The following is a 24660-nucleotide window of genomic DNA, read 5'->3' as shown; positions in this document are numbered from 1 at the left end:
TCCTCAAAAACCCAAACACAAAAGGATACATGAGAATGTCTTAAAAGACATTGCTGTTGCGGTCCTGGTTTCATGAAAATGGTGTTCTTTAAGAAGGACATAATAATGTAGTCCAATAATACTTAGATTAAGTCTTGCTAATTTAATCATAAAAACGTGTTGTAAGGAAATAAAAAAAAAAAACTTACAACTGAATTACATGTGACAAGTTCCTTAATTCGAACCATTACTTCTTGTGTGAATGTTCCCGGCCAAAACACTTGAGAGACGAGTCCTTTGGCACAAGCTTCCTGCGCAGTCAACTTCCTTCCACTGAACAACATTTCATTGGCCTGAAGGGATAAAAAGTTACTTCTGGTATGAAATGTAATGAGACAAAACTCATTAAAGGAAAAATGTTCAAAACAAATAAAGGGAAATGCCTGCACTAATTGAAATAGTTTTGTTACAGCTCTTCCAACTTTTAACTACTAAAGAAAAGGAATTGCCTTAGATAGCTGGTTGGTGTTGTTGAGTATACTACATCCGTAGTTATAAAAATATGGAGGTCTGCGATTAAGAGTTAAATGCAAAAGCATCTTTTGTCATTTCTGATTTACAAGTGTTCATTAGCTTTACTTTTCTTGCAGTATTGCTGACTTCATTAACTATATATGTGTTAAAATGTTACAATGCCTGACAGATGTGTAAAACAGCTATGAATATATTAGCTTGCCCTTCATCGTAATGTTAGTTGCAGCAATGAAGTTTCGCTAAAAATCTACATTATCTGTAAGTTATAAAGATAATCCAGTTTTGGTGGCAGACCTCTTATGAACTGGCAGTCTTCTTAAAAAGTACAGCTAAATATTTAGAGACTAAAATGCTGATTAATTCTGAAAATGTTTGAAACCTAAATATATGTTTTATTTTCAGCATTATGGTATTTCATTTATGATGCAACATTTAAAATTGCTGGATCATCCCAGAATTTGACCCCCAAAACCCACTGAAGGGAGCAGGGTATATTCCAATTTCCGATCAGATTCATAGTAAACAAGCATTCCTGTTTTATTCAGGAGTTCATTACTGAACTGATAAATCCTTTCAAAAGCTTATCAGTCTTATTAAAAAACCCAAGCCACTATTTAAAAGATGTTGTACGCACTTTGAAAACATTAATTAATAAAAGTACAGAACAGAGTACTGCAGTCTATGCAATAAGGTGATCTCTAGTTCTGTAAATCTTTTTGATTTGTAATTATCATATACTTCACTATTTATCAGCTTCCCCATTAAAATCTCATCAGGCTTTGAGCAGCCTGATCTAGTGGGAGGTGTCCCTGCCCATGGCATAGGGGTTGGAACTAGATGATCTTTAAGGTCCCCTCAAACCCAAACCAATTCATTCTTCAACTGTTTATACTTAAGCTTATTCTAACTTTAATGAAGTTCTGTTTGCAGTGGCATCTGCACATGAAACAGTCAGCAAAGATTAAAAAGTCAGAGTAACTGTTAACTTAAAAAAAAGCAAACAAAGCAATCCCAGTCAGTTTTACTCTTCCTTAATGACTAATCTACATCGGAAATACAACAAAGCCATCACTGAACACTTGGAATACAGAAAACAAAGCTGTTGTAAAATTTAAAGAACTCAAGCCCAACAGGTGTAGCATTTCTGAGGACAAAATTTTGGAATCTTTTTAAAATCTTTTCCAATAGTTGAATTTTTGTAATTATTACAGCAACTTTCAGTTAAGGATCTCAAGTTATCTTGTTACTATAGGCAATACTCCTGATATTGCCTACAGTACACATGAAGAAACTTGAAAACTAAGGTGTACTACTTTTCCTTTGTAATGAAGTACAAAGTCTGGATTCCACTGGCAGTTTGGTTGCTGACTCCCAGTCTATTTCACATAAAAAAAAAAAAAAGAGAGATGTTTCCTAGGATCTTTTACACAATATTTATCATTAGCACACCTCTCATAAGTTAATATGGAAAGTTGTGATTCATATATATTAGTTTAAAAAACCACCAACAACCACAAAAAGAGCCCCAAACCCAATAAACCCCAGGCTATCACAACTATACCTTTTAATTTTCCAGATTATATGCAAATGATACTACTCTGAAATACTAGCTAAAAATCAGTGATATACAGAGGTTTGTCTAAAAACTGGAATCATTTGCCTAAGGAGACATGGGAAAAAAAACCTTCCCCAACAGTTTAAAAAATTCTTAACACTTATTATATATGAAAGATCAAAACATGAAGTCAATCTAACTAGGGGAAAGTCAGAAATTTAAGGTAGCTGGTCAGGTCTACATATTCTTCACATGTATCTTTTCTAAGACGGTTAGAAATGAATGCTGGAAAACTTCAATTTTTTTTTCTAAAACTCAGCAGCAACTGCTGAGTCCTCCTGAATGTGAAAAACCACAAGTGATAACACTGCAGTTATCTTATTTCTACCAGCTCTAGCACAGCAATAGCAGAAAACCTCACACAAAATGAGTGCTCCCATTAGTGTTGTCAGTTGACAGGTTTTGAAGGGGAATGTTTTGCTCTGGCATCTCCACTTTTGATCTATATACAATGTATGCCAGAGGCCCACTGCTAAATTATTTTAAGCCTTGTGTGTGCTGTGAAAATTAAAACAATGGTGGCTTATTTCCAAGAACTGTAATACAGAAATAAAAATGATGACAACAAAAATATTTCATTAATACAAGATTCTCATTAACAACTCCCATTTCCTACTCAATCTGTCTTTTTCCTTCCACAGAGGAACTTCAATGGGACATCCTCTTGTCCCTCTTCTACAGTGAGTACTTTGAGGCTCACAGGGTACCTTTTGTGCAGGCACTGGCTGCCATGGAGCTCCTTGGTATGAGGAGCTATGATCAGGAGGCAGCTGGTCTCTGTACAGCCCGAGACCCTGGCTGTGATGTCAACTACAGGCACTATGGAAATGCGTATCCCTCATTGCTGACAGAAAAGCATAAGTACTGCTAAGCATGCTGGATACTGATAGGAAACACCAGCATGCGAAGCTCAGTCACGCAGATCCTCTGCTTTATTTCCAGAACCAGAAAGCCAGACCAAGAACTCCACAGCAGACAAAAAATAACATACCCCCCAGAGAGATGGCACCTTCAGATGCCTTAAGGTGATTATTTTCAAAACGCAAAAGCCAAGTTTAAGAAACCTTCTAAAATTCTTAATATTCCAAATATACTATCAGTTTTGAATGCTAAGGTCTGGGCTTTGGATTTGCAGTACTAATGAACTTTGTTGAACCCCTCCATGCAGACCTGCTCACCAGCCAAAACTAACCTGGTGGAGAAGACATTTCCAGCAATCTTGCGACTGAAGATTTTTTCATAACTGCTGGTGATAAAAAGAGTGCACAGAATCTGACCTACAAGAGTTAAGTGTGGGACTAATATTGCTGAAATAATACATTTGTAGCAAATTTTATGATGCATGCAGAGCCCTTAATTTTTTCCTTTTTATTAAATAATATTTTAGTTTTGTTTCCCCAAATGTTTCTCATCTTATTGATACCACCTATTCTTTCTGCTGACTTCTTGCTCCCTTTTACAGATAGTGAGCATCCTACTTTATCAAAACTTTTGGTATGGACTCAACATATTTAAGGAAATTAACTGAATAAAGTCCAACTTTAACCAATACAGCATTGACATTGCTGTACTGCAGAGGGTTGAGGGTAGTATGAGGAAAGTGGACTTTTTTCCCCTTTTGCACTTAATATTACTGAATTATTATCACTAGAAGCTCTCAATTTATGTCTTTAAAAATGAGAGCATTCACAAACACACGTGAAAGTATATTGGAGAAGAGCTTCTTGTGCGTTTTGTACAACTTCTAAAGAAACAAAAAATAACAACCACAACTCTCTAAAGGACAGGGATGGATGGAATGGATGGATGAATGGATGGATGGCCAAATAAAAAGGGAAAGCAACAATCAGTAGTTTGAAACATGCTAAGATATTAAAGATACTCTAATAACTGTTAATCTATTTCAGTTACCTTTTCTGTTCTCTTATAATAACTAAATCCAGACATCACACAATTAGTCATTATTTCTGTTCAAACTGATGCTTTTAATGTAACAAAATATGTATTTTTTAAAATCAATAAATATCTGAAGGGAAAAATTGGCTTTTATTATAAACATTAATTTAGGAAAAACAGGTGTATCTACAAGGACTTGTTTCATATTGTTGCTATTCAACTTCAAATTGGAATGGGGGTAGGTCTAACAGTTTTCAAAGAACAGAGCATAAAAAATAATAAGCAATATGAAAAATATGTAGGTAAAACATTTTTAAATAGTCTTTAAGCTACGTTTGATTATTTCATATAATTGGAAGGCAAAAGAAAGGGATACTAAGTTACATGTGGTTTATATTTCCAGGAACAATGCAAAGCATTACCATTTTTTTTTCGAATCTAGCAATACTGTAAATAGAGTATAAGACTAAAAAAAAATAATCCTTCACAAAGGTAAGTTGAACTGAGTATTTCTTTCGTGACACACTTGTGTTAAGCATCAGCAGATATCTACAAAGCAAGGAAGTTCAACACGACTTCTTGAGAACAAGTAGTACATGAAAGCTGAGTTACTTATTTTGCATACTACCACCTGATGGCAAATAGCTGGTGACACAGTGCTCTGCTATGTAACATTGAATGCAGAGCAGCCCATTCTCCTCTACACTCTGACGCCGTGCTGAACACAAGACACTGGTTGCTGGTCCTCATGAGGCATCAGCAGGGAAGGTGTGTCCTGGTACGCACCTTCCTCTTCTGCCACCGTCAGGGTTAAGGGTGCCCATGACGTGGGATTAGGTCCCATGCCTGCTTTCTGCTTTGTGTACTCAGGTACAGACTACGCTGTGACAGCATGGAGCAGAGAAGCTATAAACACAGGTTTCTCATGAAACATTTTCATGAGAGAGAGAAAAATAAAGAAAAGACAACACAGCAATGGTAAAAAGTCTTGAAATCACTCTGGATAAAATCTCTCAACTGCGTTGTGAAGCTGTCAGCCCCTGCCCTGCAAGCTACTTACAGAAGCCAGGCCCATTATCCGGGGGAATGTAAGGGATGAACATCCATCTGGACTTTGTCCAAAAGTAGTGTATGGTGTCTGAAACCAAGCCTTCTCGTTAGCCCAAACCACATCACACAGAGGCAATATAGATGCTCCAAGTCCAATGGCTGGGCCATTTACCGCTACAATGATAGGCTTCTTAAACTGAATAAAAGTATTCACAAAATTCCTGAAGAGAAACAGAAACATGGCACTCACTACACAAACAGAAAGAGTAAAATATACCAGTCCTTGAAAATGTAATATTTCACTTCCACAGCAACATAACTTTCAAAACCAACCTGATAACATTCCATGATGAGGTCATTAGTTTGGTGGATGAGGGGAGAGCAGTGGCTATTGCTTACATAGACTTTAGAGTGAGGCTTTCAGCACTGTCTCCCATAAGACTTACTGACCAGCTGTTGATGTATGAACTGGATGAGCAGTGAGGTGGACTGAAAAATGTCTGGATGGCTGGCCCAGAGGCTGATGATCAGTGACACCAAGTCTAGATGGAGTCTAGTAACTAGTGATGTACCCCAGGAGGTCAGTACTGGGTCCAATACTGTCCAATACTGGGTCCAGAGGGACCTGATAGGCTGAAGACATGGGTTAATAGGAAGCTCATGAAGGAAAGTGTGAGGTTCTGTGCCTTGGGAGGAACAAACCCAGGCACTAGTTCATGCTGCGGGCCCATCAGATGGAAAGCAGCTTGGCAGAAAAGGACATGAGGGTCTTGGTGGACACCAAGATGAACTTGAGCCAGCAGTGTGCCCTCATGGCAAAGAAGGCTAATGTTATCCTGGCCTGCATTAGGATGTGTGTTGCCAGCATATTGAGGGAGGTGATCCTTCCTCTCTGCTCAGTACTGATGGGGCCACTCCTGGAGTAGTGTGTCCAGTTTGGCCCCCTCAGTACAAGAGAGATATGGAGCTAGTGATGAATATCCAGCAAAGAGTCCACTACAATGATTAAGAAACTGGAGTATCTCTCACATGAGGAGAGGCTGAGATAGCTGGGAATTTTCAGCTTGGAGAATGGAAGGCTTCAGTATGATCTCATAAAGTTGTATGAATACGTGAGGGGAGGGTACAAAGAGGATGGACCAGGATCTTTTCAGTGGTGTCCTATGATAGGACCAGGTGGGATGAGTGCAAAGTGAAACACAGGATCTTCCCTTTGAACAACAGGAAACACTTCCTTACAGTAAACACTTTCAAGATATTCTTAGGAAAAAAGCATGCATGTGTTCATGTATGTGTACGCAAGCATCAGACCAAGTGGAGACTTCTAAAACCTCAAAATTGCCGTGCAGTCATTTCTCAGTTATTAGCTACCACATATAATAAAAAAGTTACCCATATTTAGTTTAAGTTAACGATAAATTCTGATGCCTGATTAGAGTACACAGTATAACATACAGCTGAGTCTGCACCAGCAAAACACTCCTTTGCTCTGAGTGACAGACAATATACCCATTTTGGTATTAGATACTGAAGAATGGGTTTTTAATGATTTTTTTTAATGGGGGGGGTTTAGTGGTAATTTTAAATTTGCTTTTTATTTACATCACATATTTTTGTATTTCAGCAAAACAGGACAGTTTTAGTATATTGTATCCATCACTAATGGTTACCAAGCTTCTTGTTAACTCATTCTTGTGAAGTGAAATAGATGAATGCAAAACAATTTCTACTGAAACCATCTTATTCAAGCCATCATATAAACATCCCACCCAGAGACCTAAGATGATAATTTAATCATGCCTCAATGGTCCAGTAAGGGCCATATCTATGAAAAATACCATAATTATATTCGAAGGGAGTTTTCATAGATGCTTTAAGTTACCTATATCTTGATCCATTTTATTAACAATGATTAATAGATGACAAATCATGCTTCTGGAAGGGCTTGAATTAAAGTTGTGACAGAAGCTCAGTGTTAAGAGCCTCTGTCCCCTGGACACATCTAAAGTCACTACATGAGCAAATTTTACATAGAATGACTGAAAATTTTCCTTTGAAAAAATAACTATCATGATCTCTGAGAGCCAATTGTGCCTCCAATGAAACAGACTTTACATGTTACAAGGCCTTTTTTAAGGACATCAGTATTGATAACGACAACAGAACCTATGTCTCTGAAGGAATATAGATACTCCAGAACCATACAAGAGCTAAACCCAGAGCCTCGGCTGCCAAAACCAGTATTCGAATGATAAGCTACTTATGTCTAAGACCCATATTTTTTCCCATACACATTCTTCTAGTTTGCAGTTGTTCGGCTCTTTTTGTTTAAATGTTAGGTTTGGTATATGGTGTTGGGATGATATTCACTAGTATTAATCCACTCCTCTAAAATATCCATCATTCCACTCCTCTGAGTGTACTATATTCAGTACACATCTTGTATTTGAGTGTTAAATTTGTTTTCCTGAAATCCTATGGCTAAGATTTTAAAATTGGTTTCAGATGGAGGAGTATTACCATAGTACCAGTTCTCATAGTTAAATTTTAGTAGTTAAAATAGTGATGCATGAAATGACAACCCAAATAGAAAGGGACAGCGAGTATAAAGAAGTGCTGCACCCTGTATCACATAACGGGTGAATGTCTGAGATATTGTTGAATTAGAAGCTTTTGAAATAAAAAAAAGATAAAATAAGCCAGATGAAGAATATCTACTCAGATGACTGAAGATTATATTACATACCTAATAGCTTCTGCCATCTTAGTGCTTTCCTTTTTTCTATCATCCGTTAAACGTCGTATAAAATAAATAAAATCAAGACCACAGCAGAAAATGCTACCAACTGCACTGAACAGCACGAGTTTACTGTCATCTGCAGCTGCTGTGTTCAGTGCACTTTGGACTTCCTTCATTACCTGAAAGAAAAAAAATAAATCAAAAGTTCATTAGAATCTTTTTATTACGTCATTATAAAATAGCATACTGTTCTCCTCCCCTCTCCTCCCCCAAGGAAATCTCAATCTTCAATATCTTTAATTTTTCCTTAGGATCCACTCAACCTTCATACTAAAAAAGTTAACTTTTTTCATTATCCAAAAATAAGAAAGTTAAAGTACTAGAAGCTTTGTATTTCAAAAATGTAATTAGACTAAGATAATGAAATTATTAAGAAAAGATCTATTAGATGTGATCTGTAACTAAACCCCTCATTCAGCATTTCTGTAATTTGGACAGCAGATGGCATATGCAACCAGTACAGAAAAAAAAGCAGTTTAATTCAGGCTAAAGGTTTTTCCAAGTTGCACTTCATAAATCACCACATGCCTTATAAAAGACATTACATCTACATGTTCAGATAATGTAATTAAATTCAACTGAACTACACTTAAAGTGAGTCGCCTGTATGACATCTTGCAAACTGCAACCTTAATCTTGTTTTGTGTATGTCCGTGTCTGAATAACGGGCATAAATGAAGCAGAGACTTAGAATTTTCCCAGCACCCTCCCGCCCCCCATCAAAAATCATGATTGTTCTGACCTCTGGATTTAGTGAATTATTTTCAGATGATTTTGTTGATAGCAAAATGTGTGTGAATCCATCCTGTTTTCTGACAACAATGTCTCTGTACCGGTACGCGCTTTCAGTTTGTCTCACGCTGAAACGTAGCCTTTTATCAAAAGGCTGATCTCTCCTGTCATCAATAAACCTCCGTTTGCTGGCTGTCACTCCTGTTACGGATGTCTGTATGTTAGTTGTACCATTGGCTGCTAATGCTTCCATGAAGGTGGATGTACCTGGGTGTAATTTAAACAGTAATATTCCATTAATTACATTTTAATAGCTTAGCCATTGCTAAATCCCAAATAGGATGAAAAAACGCTAGTCATATCAAGAAGACACAGTAAATATGAAATTCAGTCTCCTGGAAGTTACCAAAATTTTACAGAAATACACACTGTGCACAGTGCAAAATTAAAGTGACAAAGAGATCCATCAAATCCATTTCACAGTTGTGCGAAAATAAATTTTACACAAAAAAACACACCGATCATCATATACTTATTTTTAGAAGGAAAGAAAAGGTTTATTTAACTTTTCTGATATCAATGCAGTTCAGTAGGTAGATGAGCTGCTTTTTCCCTTTCCAACACCTTTAATCTGTCTAACGGCATCAAGATTGCAAAGAGAAAGCAGAAGCCTTTTGTTTCACAAGAAGTTAATACACAGAAGAAAATGACACCTACAATAAGCCAAATAAAGAACTTGACTGACAAGATCATACAAAGCATAATAATCTCTAAAAGAGAATGGAAGTGAAGAAATACAGACTACACTTCTGAGAGAGAAACAAGGCCCATGAGGTTACGGATATTTTAATAGATTCATAGACTATGAAATATTTCCCAAGTCTAAACAATTTTTTCTATTAAGAGTTGGCAAACAGAGCTTCATGTCTTTCTGGTCTTGTTCCCAGTCACTTGAATGGACAGAATTTCAAGGCATGCAAGTAAACAGGCCATTCCTCATGAAGGGATAAGTTTTTCTGTACTCCATGTTAGAAACAATACAAAATAATTAGCATTCGTAAGAGAAAATAAGAGGATGTATTGGATCTATAATAAATCTTTATGTTAAAGTCTCCATGTAAAATCTCCATGAAGTTTGTCCGACTAAAGTAATGGAGTATGCATGGAAGGACGAGACAGTAGGGTTAAAGATGTTAGAAAAATGTCTTAAAGGCCAAAATAGGAAAGTTGGGAAACCCTTTTCCTGAAAACAGACTTCTAAAACTTTGGTAAAATTTACTGGAAACCCATGTCCCTTATCTCACGAACAGCTACTTCAGGACATCATGAATATGATGTCTTAAGAGTAGTTAGCCCATGCGTAAATAAATTGTTAATTTAATGCTATTGCTAGATCTTGCTTAATTAATCCTTACCTTTCTGAAAAAGCTGTATTCTTCACCTTTTAACAACATGAAATGCTGTGGAATGGTGGTTGCTTTTTAAAACAACCAGTCCCCAACCCCCCACAAGACACTTCAGACACTTGTGGATCCAGTGAAGACATTAAGCAGGCTCATCTAAATAACTGGAATGTCCAATATCTCCACATATTAACTGTATTCAAATGCTGCTTACTCGTGAAGTATGACAGATATATTAAGATAAAGACTAATAAAATTTAGAACATAATTTATTTTTTACTTGTATTTCAGAAACTGCCTTAAAACATATAATAAGCAAAGTCTTTATATCAAATATTTTAATATAAATCTTTGATTATAAATCTGTTAGGATTAATCAGGCAAGTTGTCAAAGGAGCTATAGAAAAATAAGGTTTTATTTAACTTTTTAAAGTCTTCTGTGATGTATTAGTGATTTAATCCTCTTACTATATCACTTTTTTGTGTGATAAATTGTACCTTTAACTCAGAAGGTAAAGACAACAAGATATTTCAGTTGTTTAAAGGGAAGAATAAGAAACTATATTCAGTTTATGATCCGTCCCAGAGACAACAGGAGTGAACAAAATGAAACAAAGTTAATATTTAATATTGTCACGGAAGTTTCACATTTATTCCTGAATTTTCCACAGCTATTCAAATTCCTTTTTTTATTTCAGCAGAATAAATAAAAATTTGATAAGTATCAAATATGAAGTTGATGAGGGATGCTTTTGATACTTTTCCCTCATAAAACACACTATGTTGTTATGAAAGAACTCCTTTCAAAGGGAATTTGCAAGAACACTACTCTTAGGGCCGTGTACTTCATTAGGAGCACAAGATGAAACAGTATCACTGGCTGCAAAAGTTCAGTTTTCCATAGGAAAGGTAAATTAAAACAACTGAAATCAGCTCTGATTTCTGAACTCCAATATAAGATTTTACTGTTTCTGTCATAACTGTAGTGAAAAAGTAAAATAGACTAGACTAACCCAAACAAAGAGTCAGTAAACTTTTGTAAGAGGTTTGAGTAGATCTTTTCCCACGACTCATACTTCCAAAGACATACTCAAATACCAGAAAATTACTTTTTAGATGTAAGAGGCAATGATTATACACTTTGAGAGATGAAACTTCTGGCAAGACCCACCAAGATTTAAACACCACACACCACTTTTCATGCTTATTGAATTGGCAAGAAACCTTCTGAATTTATATAAAAACTGTCTGCACTTGTCAATAGTCGCAGTTTCAAACCACAAAAAAGGGACAGCTGCAATTGAGTGGAATAAGTCTCCTACATCCAATCACGTAAACACACTTTTAGGATACTTGAACTGGAATCAGAAACCTGTCGGCTTTAGAAAGCACACCTCTGCAAAGGGAGAGTCAGCCAGCTGGTACAGACTAGAAAATGACAACAACAGAGTTAAAATACATTTGTTAGTGTTTGTTGTTATTGCTGTAAGGTTGTGACCTTCTGCACCTTAAATTATAAGGGGCTCACTCTTTCGTTGTTCGTCCTCGAAACCAAAGAGACAACTCAGAGATGTAAAGCAGTACTTCATGCCACATATAAATCGGCAAAGCTTGTTTCACTGAACAGTCTTGGACATGTATTGCAGCAAATGATGATGGAAATAAAAGAAAAAATGCCAGGGAGAATTAACCTTATTGCCATAGACTTCCTCAAGTGAAAATTTTGTATTGAGGGAGCTTATTTTCAGGTCAATTACAACAATATTTTACAATTCTAAAATACAGATTCCATAATAAACCAAAAGCAGTTCTACATTTTAATATGTTAATGTTGATAGCATATCAAAGACAGACAAAACACGACAGCACTCTCCTTCCAAACTGAGCCTTCCAAAACCAGTAAGAACTTGGAAAAAAAGACTATTACTCTGGATATTGTCAACTAATGCAGAAATATGGTTGTTTAAGAAGTAAACAAACAACTCATAGTTAAAAAAAAAACCCTTCCAATTGCAAACTGTTAATGTGATCTTCTCAAAGGTGAAAACATGCTATTGCAGTGCAAAGCTTCACCATACAGATGCAAAATGAAATTTAGAGGACTGCTTGGTTTTGCAGCTGCTGATCAAAACCTGACTACATTCACCATTTTCATGCAACTGCTCTAAGAGGGGAAAAAAAAAAAGAAAAAGAAAAGCTATGAGCAATGGATAAGGAAGGAACTGGTCTTATTAAAAAAGAAATAAGACACCAAATACAGAAGTTGCAAAAAAGGCAGAACAGTAAAGGTATCATTTCCATTCCACGGGCCAAAGACAGAAATATGCTACCTCTCCAAATTATGAGGGGGATAACAATTAAAATACATTATGCCAGACATCTAGATAAACAGAGTTAAAATCAAAACAAGTAACACACAACTTAACAAATCAAACCCTACCTCTTCTCTAAGCTGTCCATGCCTCATTGTTATTGTCTCTCAAATTCTGGATAAATACAGTTTTGCTTACATAGGAAGCAGAGGCACTCCCTTCCCTGAAACAATACCGGGGACACAGCCAAGCAGGCGCTCAAATGACAACAAAGCCTCTTTTGCATCCTTCTTTTCAGGTACACATGTACTAGTGTTGGTACTCTTAATTCTACTTCCAGAAGCCAGCCCAAGCCTGTCATTCTTGTTCATGCCTCTTCCTTTGCTGCTAAATCTTGGAACAGGGTCCAAAATGGCACATAATATTCAAGATGGGAATTTATAATGCAGCCTATTCAAGCCTTCTCTTTTGACCACTACTAAGTGACAGAACAGTTAATAAGAAGCATCCCACTTGAATAAGCAAATGAACAAACACCAGCAACAACAATTTCTTAGAGTGTTAACTGCAAAAAACACCATTACTGTAATCGTAACTGATTACAACTCAAGTAACACAGAAGGAAAAATATGATCTACAAAACTGATTAGGAAATAATAATAGTAATAATAGTAATGCTAATAATAATATTAACAACAATAATACTTCTAGCACTAATTTATTGTAAGTCGTAATTTGTGCAAAGTTCTTTCTGTACTTTCACTGCCTTATAGTCCTCTGTATATATAATTCACAAGACTTCACATTAGTTTTCCAGTGCAGGTTGCCTCATGTCCATTTCTGCTTACAAACAGTGGTGTTTTGCTACATGTCCGTATGTACTAACAAGCTCTAACTGTAAACACTGTTATGCTTCTCCAGTCTTAAGTCTGCACTACATGAAATATTTCACACAGCGAGACACTAACCCTGGACAGTGATATTGCAATGCAATCATAATATATAAAAGCTTCCAGTAATTTTTCCACCTCTGCTTTAGCAATTACACAGCAAGTATTTCTTAGAATTGCAGTGTATTGGCACAAATGATATAAATTCAAAATGAGGGTTCTAAAAACTGTCAAACCCTTAAGTGCTCCAAAAAGCTACTCGATATATGTGCCCATTTTTTTGTCCCAGTACACAAGGTCAGACAAAAAAAAACAGACTAACCTTATAGTTTGGAAACAAAGATATTGAGAGGAGAGACAAAGAGATGGCTATAGATCATGTCCTAACCTGTCACAGTGAGAGAAGGCTCAACTCAACCACTTCACTTAGATGAGTGGATGTGTGTGTTCAAATATAGGTGTTTTCCTACCGTTGCACAGAAAATATTGGTGTGTGCTTTTCTTTGTCTTTGAAACAGTTTTTAGCTAATAACAACACCACTGTGCTTGGGCACTCACCCTATTCACCAGACCTGGCTCCTTCTTCCAAAAGATCAAGTTGATGATGAAAGGAAGCCATTTTTTCAGGAGAAGATGTGAAAGAAAAAAATACCGAGATTCTCAACAGCCTTTCAGAAAACAATCTGCAGAATTGCTTTGAACACTGGCAGCATTGTATGCAGTTGTGTGTCAGCTCAGAAGGGAAGGTGATCATAGTTGTTTTTCTGAATTTATTAACTAAAAAGAGTTACAGGCACAGTCTCTCTTTTTTTTTTTTTTTTTTGGTGGGTGTCAAACATATTTACAATGCTTACATTCTGGAATCAAAAATTCCAGCTTCCTTTGAATATTACTATAAATATTTGTAAGAAGGAAAAAAATACTGAATTTATGGTACTTTTCATCTAAAACATTGTTTTGCTTTGTGTTTCTGAACACTGTCTGAGAAGGTATAGGTCATTTATGAAAGATACACTTCACTCACATCCTTCCAGAATATGGTGTTGAATTGATAAAACACATAAAACAGTGTTAGCAATAATAATAATAACAATAAGGTGTGCATACCCCAGCATTAGAATGGGCATCCCCAAAGATGCCTGGGAGAAGAAAGGGGTGAGGAAAGGGTGATACTTCTTCAAATTATGGGCTGCTGATTGCTATAATACTTACTGGTGTCAAAACCTCTTCAAAACTCTTACAGTTGGGAGTGGGTATGTGTGCACTAACTTTCCCTTTTCAAATAAAAAAAGGAAAAGCTTCTGTTTCCAGGAAATGGTTACACAGGGAACCACTAGATGTTCTTCATCCACCTTCTGTTGCTTTTGCAAATACGGTACCTTTCCATACACAAAGAATGTGGGTTTTAAGCACAGGCTAGCAGGCAAATTGTTGTGGTAGTACTTGGTGAAACATCAGCGCTACATGTCAGCAGTAAACAGTGCTGCAGTGGCTGGCAGACTTGATTGGCAATGTCTGTCTTCAACTCCTAAAAAACCCCCACTTCCTTATGTCCTTAGTTCCTCTTTTCCTTATATTTTGTATAAGAGTTAATTTTAAATGCCATTTTGAAATATTGCGCCTTTAAAATATATTTTTCTTAGGGGATACTGTTGTTGTGGACAAAATTAACATGAGCAAAGAAGCACACACAGACATATGTATCTTTAGTAATATTTCTCTCCTCAATTAAGAGTTTCTCAGTCCTACATCAGTTTTTATCTTGGCTGCCGTGTCACATTTAGCATAATATAGTAGACATTTTTTTTTCCTTCTGTAGATATTTTTCTCTGTTTCTTTGATTACTTACAGCATCAAATATATCTACGTTTTTGGTGAAACTGTTAGGAAGATAGCATTACTGGTTGCATCAGACATACATTATAGGCCATGTAATTATTTTTGGGTTTGAATGTTTTCTCTAATGTAAGCGTAAGCATCCACTTAAAGAGAAACTTGTAAGGCCAACCAAACACGGAATTAATCAGAACATAAAATTCTATCACTGAAAGTAAGTAATCATTACAAGAGAAAACGATTTCTCTCCGCTTTCAAGTTAAATAGGTTTACCTTAGTCTGACTACTTTAAGTCACATAAGTGGAAATAAAAGAAACTTTACGTACTTCAAAAAGACTTGAATAACAAGATAAGACCTAACATTTAAGACCATAGTTAAGATCATGCCCATGAAAACAACAGGGGTAACATCATTAATGTAATTTGGCAACAAAGCTTTTAAAAAGTCTAAGTTCTATTACCTTTGAAAAGGAATTCTGCATTTTTATGCATAAGGTACCAAGTAAGCCTTCCACATGCTGTCTTACAGTGAAAAAAATGCTCCCCTCTCAACTACTGCAAAAAACTTTCCAAGTACATCTCCATTCTTATTATTTCACTGCAAACACATAAATAAACCCTCCTCAAATGAGAAAATTCTTTTTCTCCTTCATCATGATGAATTAGGATCACTTTCTTCTCTCCTCCCACTTCAGTCTTAGACTCACTTTGGAGTGATTTTTTTTTCCATCGACTCTATAGTCAGGATACTACTGATAAACAGAAAACTGTGAACATCATCTTTCTCACCATTTTAGCTATTATACAAGGGTGGTTCTAAGAAAAAAAAATATCCCCAGCCATTCTTATATTACTCCAATCAAGAAATCCCAGCCATACTTCAAAGTAGCATGCACCGAAGTATTGGATAAGAGAAGTAAAGAGTTAGTTGTATTTCTCTTTCTCGCAAATAAATACAAATAAGAAAAACCTTCCCCAGGCTACAGATGCCTTTTTGAGGTCTTTTAACATCGGGAACATTTTCTAAGAAAGAATTCGCCTATCTTGTCCTTTGATATCCTTGGAAGTGCAGGTTATGATACCACAGTGTTCTTCTGAAATGCTCTCCAATTTGAGAGCTAAATAAGGATATCTCTTGGGGCTCATATATAGAGGAAAGCTATAGCAAAATAGGCTAAGGCTTAAACTGTAAGTATACCAGCTATTTCACACTAACTCCTAAGGTGAACACATTCTATATTAAGAACACTTCATTGCAATTTAATCCAATCCCCAAAGTGATCTGAAGAGAATGTTTCCCTTCACATGGAATAAGAGTGTCCTAATGTAAGGCTAGCCTAGAGCAAGTACTGCTAAAAGGCATTCCAGGCAGTTTTCTGTAGAGACACAAACATACATGCCATGTACACGTGACATAATTCTGATAAAGACAAACATTTTCTAGATCATTTCAGCGAAATTATGAATGAAATTTAGATAGATGGGCATAGCATCACTATGTTGGCAGAATACTTTCATTCAGCTTTTTATTGAAAACAAGATGTCAATAGGTATTCACATTAATTCTTATTGCATAGACAAGCCTTTTCAATACCAGAATTCACAAGACCTCTATTCACAACTGCCCATAGAAACACTGAGCATTTCAGTGCAGAAGAATAGTAGGCAAAAAGGGCTAGAGGGCTTTCAGAGGTTCAAGGCACTGATGTGTACATATTGTGTTTTATTGGAGACCCTAACCTCTTGAGCACTCACAGTATCTGGAATGAGCATCCCTGTTAATAAGGAGTATCTCTGTTTTTACGTATCTACCTCAAGGAGGTAAATGTACCTTTGCAGCCATTCTCTGACATCTGTCGTTAATAGAATATGTCTTCACTTTCTGTGGGACTTTCAGCAACAGGTTCATTAAGAGGCAGTAATATGTAGTTAGTTCCCTGAAGCTGGTAAGAGGTTGCAGCAGAGAGGCCATCTTCCAGAACGCAATGTACATGCAGCTGTGTGCCTTAACACCGCCAGCTATACGATGTACTTGGGTAGCCTGCAATACAACAGCCTTGCTGGCTGCTGCTAACACAGGCAACCTGTTCTGCAGCAGCATCCCTTCATCAGAAATTACTGACCTTGACAGAAATAACTGGCTGAGGTTGAACCACAAAGGAGGAATCTCTTGAGTGTTCACTCAAATCTTTTGGATATCTCTTAAGGGTGAATGGCACATTCAGAAATACACGGGCCAAGCATGTTCTTACTTTGGATTCAGAGGCACTCAACGGAAAGCCGCCTCCACTAGAGAGTCAAGGGTTTGAGCCAAGACTTTCTCGAAGACCTTGCTTTTAGGCAAAGCAGAGAACTGCTGTTTACACTACTTCTAAAGAGGGTTGTTCTAGAGGCAAACTCTCCCCCAGTTTTCCCAATAATCTAGGAAAATAAATCCACATTAAAAGCAGGATGATGAAAGGAATCTTTGGGCATCCCATGCAACAGGTGCTGGATAGTTAGATGCTCTGAACTGAAAAAGTGATTCAGAACAGTGTATCATCTTGCCAATTTTGTCCTTTTATATTGTTGGAGAGGAATACATCCCAAACATCTACTGGCAACAGCTGAAATGAGGTATGATGGAAAGGAGTAAATAAATATGACCTGTGCTCTCAAGCCAAATATGATCTGTCCAGTTTGATTTTTTGGCAATACTAGCTAGGATCAGCAGATATGCCTGAACTGGAAACCTCCTAGAGAATATCCAGACTTCTTTATTCTTCCTATATTAAATAATAAATAAAACCAATAACAATTGCAAACAAAAAGCAGAAAAAAATCCTGAAGTCAGCACTAGGAGACTTCCAAGTGTAAAAGACTTTGCCCAAGGAACATCTACATGATATCCACCAAATTAGGCTTTGCCCTCTATCACAGTAGGCAACTACTAGAAAACACAGGAGACATCTGTCTCCACACCATCTTGCCCCCATCTTGGCCCCAGCACAAATAATACAGTTCTCCAGTTTGTGGGATTTGCAGAGATAGCAAAGATCTTGAACATGGCTAGGAGTCTTGGAAAAACACCCATCGTAACAAATGATAGGACAAGAGAAAATGGCCTGAAGTTGTTGCAGGGGAGGCTTAGATTTAATATTAAGAAAAATCACTTCACCGAAAGGGTTGTCAAGCACCGCAAGAGGCTGCCCAGGGAAGTGGTGGAGTCACCATCCCTGGAGGTATTTAAGGGACATGTAAGTGTGGTGCTTAGGGCCATGGTTCAGTGGTGAACCTGGCAGTGTTAGGTTTACAGTTGGACTTGATGATCTTAAAGGTCTTTTCCATCCTAAACAATTCCATAATACTATTCTATGTTTTCATCAAAATTTGAAATTGAGAATATAGTGGTAAATAAGCAAATGAAAAACCCAGGGTAAATCATAGGAATCATAGGAAAATAACTAATGATAGCAGTGAACAGAGAATGCAATGCTTCAATCTCAGCCAGCAACTGGGAGGAACTGGAGGCAGTGAGCTGCCGTTACACAACAGGATGTACCACATACACCATTTGGGTGCATGCTTTTCATATTACTAAGGAAAGAAATCAGCTTCTTTTTAAGACCTTAGGCTTTCATAAATATGACAACAGTCAAGGAAGTAGAACAGTCTATCAAGGGGAAAATCTCACAGACAAAAAAGCCTAAACTGGTAACTCCAGAAGGCACTAATTAGGTAGTTAATACATGCTGCCATACATAGAAAATGCTGCAAAGCTGCTAAAGTGACTTCCCTCAGGCTTCAGAGCAAGTTGGTATAGAAGCCAGAATTATTACAGTTACAGGTATCTCAATCCCCAAAGCTACTTGCCCCCGTAAAAAACTACTTTGATAAAGAACTAGGTATTTTTTCTTTGCAGAAATTATATGTATCTAGAATAATGTATAAGTAGCAGTATTGACACTATTGATAGTCAGAAGAGACAGCTAAGGAAGCAACAGAATAAGCACTATTTTGGAACAAGTTTAAAAAGGGGCAAACCAATTGAGATCTATTTTAGAGATAAGAACTTGAAAACTACTATCAACCATGTAAAAAATCAAGGGAGGCTTAGTTAGGTACTATAACACCTGTTGCTACACAAAAAAAAGGACAAAGCATGTAATATCTGATGCCTTAGATCGAAGTGTACAGTGGCCTCAAAGAATTTTATAGCTTGTATAGCTGGCAATAGGAAAGTAAAGTTTATTTAACTATTTGGATATGGGACGTAGGAGCATATCTTTTCACGGGAGTCATACTAGTGTGACAAGAGCTCAAGAGCCAATTTGTAGATTTAAAAAGATATATTATCACTGCAAATGAATGATTAGACTAGAAGTCTTCAATCCGGTAATTTGAGAAAGCAAGGGAGGGGGGAGGGAATCTCCTTTTTGCTTTTGGGCTTGGGAATCGTTGCAATGCCTGTTGATGCAATTCCAAGTCCACCACTGGAGCCTCAGATATTCAGCAGGAAGTTCATAAAGCTGTGCTTGGACATACATTTACTAAGAGGTGGTTCATGAGTGATGGGCTCTGAACATCTTTAGATACAGTAGACTTGTAAATACTGAATCTTGCCTTAGGAAACAATCCATTAAAAATACACAGAGAAGCCAAAAATACCAGAGGAAGTCACTACATAAAAGACAGAAGAACTACTATTAAGTAAAGCAAAGATTTTCTACACACAAATAATGGGACGAGTATATAACTAGTCACAATTGTGAGGTCAATTTTAATTTGGGAACCATTTAAAGCATGTCATAGATGAGAAAATGACAGACTAATTACATGACTGGTCGTGTCCTGAAGCCTGCCAGAGACCCACCAGTTCAAGTCAGATTCCGACCTCTAAACAAACAGAATAAAGAAAATAGAAACATGACAGTATCAGCAAATGGAGTTGAAATTTAATTTCTACTAAGATGAATGCTGTGAAATTTTAGATAGATGTGTTCCATAAAAAGATATTGCTTGAAATACTCAATTCTATGGACAGAGTGTATAAATAGAGCTAAACTTATACAGTAATTTTCTTCAGGAGTGAGACGTAGCTTCAATTAAGTCCACATGATTAAACAGGTCAATAAAAACTGAGGGGAAAAATAGAATATGCTATACTTACAAGAAAATAGGAAGTAAAGAACACTGGGAAGAATACAGGGAGATGCTAAAACAGATAAAGAACGGGTATTAGAAATGCAAAGTAAAACTCTGAATTTCTCATACTTACAGATGCTAAACACGAATTATTTTTCCAGTGGTTAAAAAACAAGTTAAGAGAGAGGAGAATTAGACCAAAAATAAAGAGTGAAATGTAGTGTAAGTTACAAAGTCAAATAAAATATTAGTGAGGAAACCAGCATGCCGTAAGAAACCAGAAAATATTTACAGTGAGTATGAATATATTGTACATATAACGAATGGCAGACTAAAAGGCTTCAAAATGGTTAGATTGTTGGCTTAAAGTAAAAAACTCCAACAAAATAAACAAACAAAGAGAAATAGACAAATGTGGTAGTCTACACAGGACAGGTATAATAGTAAGTCAGTAATAAAACCGGTACTGATGTACAGGTTGAAAGAGTTAGAAAAAAAAATAAATAAAAAGAAGCCTTAAACTTCTGAGTTTATTTATGTTTATGAACAAGACTGCTCTCAAAGTCATGTTTCAAAAGTGCTCTTCCAATTAAAACCTACTGGAGAACAAAAATAATACTCAGGAGAGCCACATTGGACACTCCAGAGAAATTTCACCTTCTTACAAGACTTCACTCATTACTTGCCATATATTTTACCAATATTTTGCAGTTTCATACCATTTCAAAACATGCATCAGAAGCCTCTCTGTTACATATACTTACATCTAACGTAAATTTAGGGATTTTAAAATAATAATACAAGAGGAACTCCAATTTGCTCAGAATCAAAGGTCTATAAGTAGAATAATTCATAGTAATATAAAGTTGGAAAGACATTGACAAGTAAAACTTTTCTATTTAAAATTAATTTTACTTTCTAAAATCCTAAAACATTAAAGTTTCTATTGATGCAAAAAGGTGGAATTTAGTATCAACAAGCATTTCAGATTTGTTGTATGATAAGAATGGTAACATCTTCTACCACTGGGAGTTTGATAGACAGAGTTATAATACACTCTTCATTTCCATTTGATTTCAGAATATGTTGCCATACACTAGTACACTACTATAAGGCCAATAGTTAACTGAAACACAAGATATCACTTGTAGCTTTCCGTTAGCTTTTTATCTATACATCGACATATCGATGATTTACAAACTCAAGCACCTGGTCCATTTTTAATTACTACAATAGATGACTTTTCCAATATAGCTACATCACAGAAGATACTACGCCATCACATATTGCCCCCCACAACTCAGTTAAAATACTACGGAGATCTCAAAGGAATTTACCTTCAGCACATTATAATTAAGAATAGTGCTGCAGAAGGATCACATTACATTTTCATTAATTACTAAATAAAATTATGTGCTTATTGAAATTTATAAGAGAACGTGGTGTTTTGTTTTGTTCTTTTTTAAACAATTACTTTATTATTCCCCTCCAAACGAGATAAAGGCCTACAAGCAAGAAGCAGTATGATCATATGCTGACTCAGATGAGACCAACACTGTATTAACCAAATTTATGCCTCCTACAAGGAGGAAGTCTACTGCACGTCTGTCCTTGGGCTCAATTGCTCTTGCCAGCAGACTGTCATTCCACTTAGCTGGCAAGTTCAGGAAAATCAGCCAAAGACCTTCCACGAACCTCACCGTGCCCCTGTAATCTGGGCAAGCAGCACATACTGAATAACTTATCAACGCTTAAGTATCAATCTACTTTACATAACATGAAAATTAAGATTTGTTTCTCTTCACTGCTCTGTTTCTTCCCCGTGTAGTCTGCCAGACCAGAAAAAGTCATTCATCACCGGTGTTTCTGCCTAACCCAGAAACGGGGCAGCTGGGTTGCTTAATACCTTCCATCCCTCCACAGTTGAATCTGCTGAACAAATCACAACTTCCAAAGTTAAATCAATTTCCAATTTAAAACTATTTACCATCAGTGTTTGTTTTACTTTCCTTTCCTAGTCTTCTGTAAGACAACCGGAATCCTAAACCAAACTTACAAAATGCCTTAAATATAGTTTAACTACAGCAGAATATCTGGGAAAAAGTATTAGTGTTCTCCTACCCTTGGCTCATTAATTGGATAGAAAGATCAACTTATGACTAAGTAGCAAGAAATGAGTAATAAACTGACATAAACAAATGAAGACATGCCAAAAACCCCTACAAAAACTGACAGACAATCTAAAAGCAGGAACAAGCCAAACGTTTTTGCAGGGTGCATTGGGTTAGCTTTCAGCTTGATCAGTTCCTGAGTGCTGCTGCTGACTAAGCAGGCAGCAAGAATGTGTGGGAAGGGGGCAGTGGAAAGAGAGGGCAGAATAACTGAGAGTAAGGTGAAAAGCATATCTAAAGAGAACAGCAATACATCTGTTTCCAGTTTAAATAACAAACTAACTAGTAGATAACAATTATAGAGAAGAGTAGGTATTTTCTCATGCAAACCTTTTGATTACGAGATTGAGCCCCCATATTACCAAGTAAACTCCAATGCTACTGATTTATCCACATAGGAAAGTGGCAGAACTGAAATCAGAGAACAGGTATCATTGTAGTGCTACACGCTCTTTCATGCTCTACAACCTATAAAGTGTTTAAAAAACCCAATAAAAGCACAACCTGCTGTGAATCTATCTTCTAATATTTCAATAAATATTGAGATTATGAACTGATTTTTTTTAAGCATAAGGTGACTTGTAGTTTAAAACAAATCTGTGGACTAGTTTATTTATACTGCAGAAAACAGCCTTTTGATGTAACCTCTTCAAACTTCCCCAAACAGAAAAATCATGAGTAAAACCTGCAGCAGGTACCGGTGAGGGCAATATAGCACACTTCAACTCTGCCATGAAGTTGTAGTTTATCTATACTTACCTGGAAACCAAAGAAATTTGAAAAGTTGTCTCAGAAAAGAAAATGGCATCAGAATCAGACAGGATGCCCATTGCAACATGAGCTAGAGTGGGAGGTGGGAAGTAAAGCCATGCATCCGCTGAGGCTGTCTCAGCCTGCAGTGGGACGAAGCATGAACAAGGACAGTCAGAGAAGCTCCAACTATTTATCACCTCCTCTTCACACACAGGGACTTGACTGCCTGCTAGGTCCAGGACTGTCATGACTATAGCATGACTTTTGAATGTAATAACTTTTAGAGTAAACTGCATGGAATAGGAAAGGAGACTAACGTTCAAGCTGAGGTTCTGCAAATCAGTCTGATAAATGCTCCAGTAGGCCCCTGGAAAAGGTTGTGCGTGAGTGTCTTGACACCTTTGAGAATTTTGTATTCATAAAGCTGATGTGGGATTGCATAGTTGCTGACTTTGCTAGGCTTTTGAAGGACACGGAAAACACTGCAACTGATACAGCCTCTAAAGATACTGGGAAAGTTACTTTTTCTAAACTAATAGCTATGGTAAATAGCAGACTTCACATCAAAACATGTTCCTTCTATGTGCAATGACGTGTTGCCCATCATTACCAGCCCATGAAACAGCTTTGTTTTCAGAGGCAGACTGACATCATGCCACCCTGGATGGTTGTATCGCAACTGCTTCTTCCAAAGATAAGACTTTCCACTATGCATCACTCTGTACACCAACCAGCAAGCAAAGACTTTCCCTTTCTTTTAGGCTGGTTAAGGTTTAAAACATTAATCGTTAAAGTTTAGAATTTCCCCTTCTTTTTCATCTATAACAAAAACGAATAAGATGATTACCATGAAGCAGGAAGCACTCAAGAGCAGAAGCGGGCAAATAATGGATTTGGGCCTAAAGGGTGAAGTGGAGACAACAAAAAACTTAAAATAGGCAGGGATTTTTTTTCAGATTTATTCCTCCTATGTAACATCTTTCAAACTGTCCTGAATTAAAATAAAAATTCTGCTTCAAAACAAAGTCAGTTGTGTATTTAATAAATTGGGCTTATTTGTAAATAAGATTCTCCTTTTTTCCTGTTCCAAGCTCTGCTTTTGTTAAAATTTCTATTGTTATAAAAAATGTTGCCCATATTCATTAGGGAGTGATTTAATTACAGCATGTATTACTTCATTTATTGCAGTAGTTTTAATTATTTTGCTGTACGAACCTGAATACATATTATTTGTGTTACTTAAAGAAAAGATAAGAAACATAATAAAGTTTGCAAATATAGTATTTTACACAATAGACCTCCTTGAGGAAGGTTAAAATTGAAGCAGAACAAATCCAACAATATATCCTTCAGGTCGATTTCTAAATAATCATAACTTTAGTCCCACATGTGTTTAGCTGAAAGCCAGAAATGATTTAATGTTAAATTCTAAGATTGGAAAGATGCTTCCCTTATGTGGTAGAGGGAAACCAATGACTTCAATTCAGGCCTGTGCTGTTTCAACACCAGTCTTTGAAAGGGTCTGTCAGTGATTTCGCTCTGCTTTGGTAGCTTAAAAAGCTAC

At 36.6% G+C, this 24660-nt stretch overlaps 1 protein-coding gene across 3 annotated transcripts in view; it reads right to left on the bottom strand.

The window, feature by feature from the left end:
* Window positions 1-24660, bottom strand: part of CDYL (chromodomain Y like) — a 106163-nt gene that overhangs the window by 2645 nt on the left and 78858 nt on the right. The window contains exons 3-8 of one of the 3 annotated variants that reach the window (XR_008448686.1): window positions 20198-20242; window positions 8617-8873; window positions 7821-7993; window positions 5085-5295; window positions 3321-3904; window positions 200-332 (exon numbers count right to left, since the gene is read on the bottom strand). Coding sequence is in view for 2 of the 3 variants with exons in the window: in XM_054059432.1 (XP_053915407.1) it covers window positions 189-332; window positions 5085-5295; window positions 7821-7993; window positions 8617-8873; window positions 20198-20242 (830 nt within the window). In the remaining variant the exon portion in view is untranslated. Of the gene's footprint in view, window positions 1-188; window positions 333-3320; window positions 3905-5084; window positions 5296-7820; window positions 7994-8616; window positions 8874-20197; window positions 20243-24660 lie in introns of those variants that run through there. The other 2 variants (XM_054059432.1, XM_054059433.1) reach the window with 2 other exon arrangements.

This window comes from Cuculus canorus, chromosome 2 (assembly GCF_017976375.1).
Source record: "Cuculus canorus isolate bCucCan1 chromosome 2, bCucCan1.pri, whole genome shotgun sequence".
Lineage (NCBI taxonomy): Eukaryota > Metazoa > Chordata > Aves > Cuculiformes > Cuculidae > Cuculus > Cuculus canorus.
The sequence above is the reverse complement of the archived record's forward strand: the minus strand, read 5'-3'. Positions and strand labels throughout refer to the sequence as shown.